The sequence below is a fragment of the Centruroides sculpturatus genome, unplaced genomic scaffold, assembly GCF_000671375.1.
Source record: "Centruroides sculpturatus isolate CEXI.00-Female unplaced genomic scaffold, Cexi_2.0 scaffold86, whole genome shotgun sequence".
Lineage (NCBI taxonomy): Eukaryota > Metazoa > Arthropoda > Arachnida > Scorpiones > Buthidae > Centruroides > Centruroides sculpturatus.
Genome location: NW_019384475.1, coordinates 1,269,772 through 1,276,453, shown reverse-complemented (window position 1 = coordinate 1,276,453; position 6,682 = coordinate 1,269,772). Strand labels below are relative to the sequence as shown.

At 21.8% G+C, this 6,682-nt stretch overlaps 1 protein-coding gene across 1 annotated transcript in view; it reads right to left on the bottom strand.

Annotated features, from left to right (window-relative positions):
* LOC111621306 (prolyl endopeptidase FAP-like) overlaps positions 1-6,473 on the bottom strand; it is a 48,012-nt gene extending 41,539 nt beyond the window's left edge. Inside the window, exon 1 of the mRNA XM_023363390.1 lies at positions 6,390-6,473. Within this exon, the coding sequence (XP_023219158.1) occupies positions 6,390-6,440 (51 nt within the window). The 5' untranslated portion in view covers positions 6,441-6,473. The remainder of the gene's footprint in view (positions 1-6,389) is intronic.
* Between the last annotated feature and the right edge of the window lie 209 nt (positions 6,474-6,682).

Genomic DNA, 6,682 nt, shown 5'->3' with positions numbered 1-6,682 from the left:
ATTATAAAATTTTAAAATTAATTTTATAAATAATTTATTTTGTTTATAATGAATATTTTATACTATGTTTATATGTTTTTTTTTTTAAATTAAAAATATATATATACTTACAAAAATAACATTAGATACTAATACTTGTTTCGCTAATGATTCAACATCATATAATATTAATGAACCATTTCCATCCCGATAAATAAATTCCGTATCTGTTAAAATGTAAAAAATATTTTAAAAATAATTATAAAAAAGTTTATATTTATATAAGAAATCTCTATAAACTATAATTTTTTAAAATATTTTTACCTGATAACCATGTACCGTTAAACCTCCTAGCATAAAAACTATCTGATAAAAATTCTTCCAAACCAATCCTTGGATTTTTTACACGTGGTCCTTTATCTAATTAACAGAATGTTTTAATTTAATACTGAGAAAAATTGTTATTTTATTAATTTTTATAATTATATTTTAATATTTTAAATATACTTAAATATACATTTAATAATTCTTCATTCTTCATTATTACAAAACGACAAAACATTATGTTTTATTTTTCATATAACTGTCTATCATAAAGGAGAAAGAGAAGAGATACAAAATGCATACTTACGAAATACTATAATTATTCCTACAGTAATAATTTTAAATGTGAATTTTAATTAATTCATATAACTTTAAATGATATAAGCTATTACGAAATAAATTTTAAATATTTTAACTGACTAAGCCTTTTGACATTATACTTTTGCGAGTTTAACTTTTATATTTTAAAAAATCGTCATCTTGCCCCGAATAATATTTATAAAATAAAATTAAATTTTCTCTTCAAAATGAACTTTTTATCTATTTTTATAACAATAGTTTTTAGATATTTACTGTATTTTTATCTGCTGTAATTCACAGGAACGTGTGAATTTTCCTGAGTTCTATCCGATGTTACTGTATTTGTTTATTGAAAGATTACAAAATCAATTGGTATAGATAAATATGAGAAACTCTAAAATATTTTTCTTTTCATTGACTTTCCATTGTATGTTAAGATTTAGAATCTTTAGCAACATGAGGGTGAAAGGACAGAAATTCCATTTAGTGCTATTCAGCTTGGACAGATCATATTATCATGACAATAAACTGACTTGAAAATAAGAAGATAGTCAACCAGCAGGACCGAGTAGATAGAAGGTTAGAAACCAGCCTAGTAGATGATATCATTTATCAGTTTTTACTATCCAATAGGATCTTCCTGTTGCAGTTTAGGATCTATTTTATGTTGTATAACAACATGTGCAAAGAGCGTCTTCAGGAATTTAAAAGATGGTTATTGTTTATTTTTTCTCTTACAAGAAGTCGAGGAAGATAACGTTTTACTACCAAAAATTCTATTTCTAAAAAATTTTTTTATCGTTTTTATTACGTAGACTTAGTGAAAGTTTATTCTTTTTTGTAAACAATTTTGTATTATTAAACATTTTAACTAATTGCATCATTTTATTCTTTATAAATTTAATTGATGCAATACTGTTTCAGTATTTCAATCGAAGATAATAAGAAGTTACATTGAATAACCTTAAAGATTCTTCTCCTAACTTATTAATTCTACATTTATCGTACAAATTCTACCAAGTTATTACTTTCAGCTAAATTCTTAAATAAATGTTAAAAATATTAATCTGATGATCATTCAAGTAAAATTGCACAATTATATTTTTTCAATAATTAAAAAATTACTTGCAACAAATAAAAATTGAGATTATGCTGATTTGCTGAGCAATTTATTGCTTAAATCCTGCAAGGAGATCATCACGTTGTCGAAAATAAATTGCAATGTTCCTCAATTCATTAATTATTTCAAATTTTTAAAACAATTAAAATTACAATTTTCATTAATTTACAAGAAAATAAAATCTTCACTCAAATATAAAACAGTTTGAATAAAAATTTTTAAAAGTCTAACATTATTTTGCTATCTTTAAGAGAAAGAAAGAAATAAACAACAATTAGATTTCAAATATACAAACAACTTTAGGAATTTGACAAATTCCTAAAGTTCTTTACACATTCTTACGCACATGTTTAAGTATATTTATAGGGTAAATTATTTTATTTATTTGTTAAGGAAGAAACCAAGAAACAAATTAAATATTAACATATTACAGAATTTCAAATTATACAGGGTGGTCCCAAAAGTCAGTTATCCATACCATATTTTGTTTTTGTATGTTTGTGAATATGGAATATAAACTAAGTTTATAACAATGCGTTTTTCTTTCTGTTCAAGTATTTGAATAAGACAAATTTAGTCATTACAATGGTTAACTAATTTTTGAGTCACTATTAATTAAGAATTTTAATTATAACATAGTTAAATTGCTAAAAATATTGAAAGATAATCGAAATGATAATGTTAATTTCATTAAAAATGAAATCATATTAAACAATATTAACGTTTTGTTATTAAAGTTAATGTACACAGATGAAATCTTTCGCAATTAACGAAAATTTTTATAAATTATCTGATTAAAATCGATTTCATTTGGTAAATGTTTAATTAATTCATATAAAATTATAATATATTTTGAATTATTTAATAATAAAATAATATATAATCAAAACAAAAATCTATAATCAATAATTTAGTTGGAGAATGTGCATTGATAATTTTTATACTATTTTTAATGATGATTTTTAAATTTTAAATATTAAAATGTTATAAATTGCAGTACGTTTCTACAGTACAATATATTTACTTAACTTTCAAATTTTATAGTAATTTTTTGCAGTGTAACCTTTTAGATGCTGTAAATTTTTAGATAATCAGTTGATTTTCAAGATATGTTATTTACAAAAAGAAAATTCTATTTAATTTAGCATACTTTTATAACATAAAAGGCTACGTAATTAGTAAACTAACCTAAATGTGCATCGGACATTTTAATTTAATAAATTTTAAACAATTTTGCAAATGGTTCATTAGACAATACTTGTAAAACTGTGCCTTTATTATAATTTTAAAACGGGGTAAGTTTTCTAATGTACAGTCGGATCCCTTTGGAACCGACTGTACTGTGTAAATTAGAAAACTGAAATGCAATTAAAATTTTACAGTATTTTAAAACTGTTACTTCTGATTAGGCTACTTTTACTTCATCTTAAAATTTACAAATTATATAACCGTATAAATTATAAAACAAAGTAATATTTAACAACAATTATAAACTGTGAACTAAATAATTTGCAATGAAACTGATCTATTTATTTAAGTACAATATTGTGAAATTAGTTTTCAATTGGAAAATTTAATATGTATATATTTATAAAATTTAGTTAAACTCTCCCAATTATTAATTTTCGTAATCAATATAAAATAAATTAGATATTAAATTGACAAACGAATAAATAAAATTAATTTCGTCGCAAAAGATTATATTAAATTTGTGATATTAATTTATTTATAAATAAGTGATAAAATTTCTTATTTGGTTATCTCACAAATAATATATGTATATATATATATATTAATAGGTCTATATTCACTGAATAAATCTATATTAAAATATTCAAAACATATTCATTCGAAATATTTTGTAATTGTAAAATTCGATGCAAATTAAATTAATTCTCACTCTTTGTATCTTTTACGGTCGTATTCACAACGGAAAATCAAGAGTTAAGTTAACCAATTACCGTTCACTTTACATTTAGGACGTAAACGCTTATTGGTCAACTTTTAACTTAAACTCAATCTTTGGTTGTGAATTCGGATATAATGGCAAATATCTCTTCATTTATATAAACAATATTCAACATAATCCATCAATAATATAGATTTATAATTTTATAATTTTCCTATAATTTTATATTTATAAGAAACATAAAATTATAAGAAGCTTATAGAAAATTTTACTTAAAAAACAATTTTGATCATAACATTTCTTTCTGTTTTTTATTATTAAACGAAAATACAAAGATGTATATAAATATTTCGGTTACTTGTATATCAGCGTTTAATAATGTAATGTTTAATGATTGTGTTCATTTAATAAGCTGTTATCACAGTGAATCTTTAATAAATGTAAAATTCGTCATTAACTTTGATTTGTATTTCAAATTAATTGCGGTGTAAAATTAAATTTCTGCAATATTTAATTGTAAAAAGCGAAATTTTAAAGAAACTTATCTTTAAAAACATGTGAAAAGTATTCGCTTGATAATCTAAATAATACAGTCGTGTAAAGTACTGACAAAATGAAATGTGTTTAGTTCCTTCCAATATACCTTGTACTTCGTTGCTAACGACACGAATGAATGATTGTTGTCACTATGTAGTCTATAATAATGGGATTCTAAACTTAAAAAATTGATCTGCTTTTATGTATTGTAAGAAAGCCGAATCTCTCCAGCTATTGTAAAATACCCTTTGGAATAGACTATATTTTGCAACCACAGATCTAAATGGCAATTTAACTGTTTATAAATTGATCTTCTTACATGTTTGCTGTCAAGATGTCAAATTCTCCTGTTACAAATCAAATTTAGTAATCGATTTTGTCACACAACACCATCTCATCAAAGGTTTATAATGTGATTTATATAAACAGTAGCAACGAAAACTAAATTAGATAATATCTTGCATTTGACATTTTGATGTCTAATTCTAGATACCAAAATGGTAATTATAATTTTAAGATTTTAAATGACAGAATAAAATAATATGTGTAATTATCTTTTAAAATTGTAATAATTAAATTATATTACCTTTTTTTCGTAAAAGATCGTATAATTAAGGTGTTATATTTTTTAAACTCTAACACCTTTTATATTAGCATCATCCATTTATTTAAACTAATTAACTAGCATTATTGTCATATAAAATATATTTATATATGTTTTATATAATATATAGGCCTATATACATACATACACAGATGTATTTTAAGTTTATTTTTAGTTTTTCCTTTATATATTCTAGAATATATAAAAATATAATTCAACAGACTATTTTATAAATGATACTAAACAAAACTTTAATCTAAACCTTTGACAAATACTCGTGCAACGATCGTTACTGCAGTCCTTACTCTAATGACTCTAGTATACATATTACACTATTCCCTATCGATTTCAAGCAGAAAACTTCAATTTTTCATTTTTATAGGTTTACAAAAAACCTACAAAACTTAGTTCTGAATAAATAATTTAAAATAAACATTCTAGAAAAGTTTTTTGAATTCAGTTCGTANCTATAGTAAGGTAACATTCCAATAGACAATATGCAAAGCTTTTTTTTCAGTTTACAGCAGTATTTATTACACAAAATTTAAGTAAAGCTTAACATGCCGATCTTGCCCCGATCTCCCCTAAGTATAGAAGAAAATTAAATTTTTTAATAGTCTACTGTATTACTAAAAGAAACGAAATCCGATCCTCTCCGTTTTTAATATAAAAGTATTTATCTTGTTTTGGAATTTGATAAAGAAATTTATGACGAAATAACTAAATTTAAATAAAGACATGGGTTCGGGTCCGATATTTCATTATATTACTTTCTTACAGATTTTCTACGACAAAATTTATCACTAAAGTCAATTAGTTATTCTTCAAAAAAAAAAAAAATAGTAGAAAAAAAAACAGAATTTCATATTTTTTATATAGATTTTATTAACAATAATCTCAAAATTCGATTAGTTAAAAAAAAAAAAAATGGGATACTTAAATCACCTTTTAGAATGATTCTAAATTGTATAATCAATAGTTTTTTGCACAATTATCTGTTAAATAATCTGTAAAGTAATCTGTTTTTATAGTTATTTATGCACTAAATACACTTTAATTTTTACGTTTTTCTTTCTTTTGACTATTTTACAAGGCAATTAACTAAAAATAATGCTTAATAACTCATATAAAAAGCTTCATTATGTCAAAATAAGCTTTTGGAAATTTGAGATTTTTTTTCTATTTTATTTTTCAAATAAATTTTAAAGTATTGTTCTATAAAGAAAAACAGTAGATTTTAAAGTATATGAAACTATTTCACTTTATATAGTTAAAAATCGACTGTAAAATTTAAAACAGTTCATTTTAAAATATTATTTTTAAGTAAAATCAGCTAATTTAAAAATATTAATTATTCTTTATAGAATTTGTTATTTTATTCAAAACAACGAAACATTTTTGCAGAAAAATCAATATTATCTTAGAGAAAATTTTGATTACATTTAATTAAAAATTATTTTTAGAATTTAACATAATCGATTTTATTACTTTTATGTTATTTACGTAAATGTAATCGCTTTAATTAACTTTATAATATATAAGTTTAGAGAGAAATACTAATTTATATATATTTTCATAAAATAAAACCTTAAAAGTCATTTAAAAATATCTCTCACCTTTTGAATTTCTTTAGCAAAAAGAATAAACTTCCTATCAGATGATATCATGTATTCTTTAACATTATTTTGACTCTAAAAATATTAATTAAATTTTTTCATTAATTCCTGTTTTTAAATATATTAAATTAACATTATTTTCCCATTACTGTTGCCCTATGAATTAATTCTTATTTTTAAACGTGTTTATTTATGACTTTTTAAAACTTCATAAAGAAAAATTTCATTTAAAATAATCGAATTTTTATTATAATAAATAATAATTTATAAAATTTAATAAATTAATAATAAAA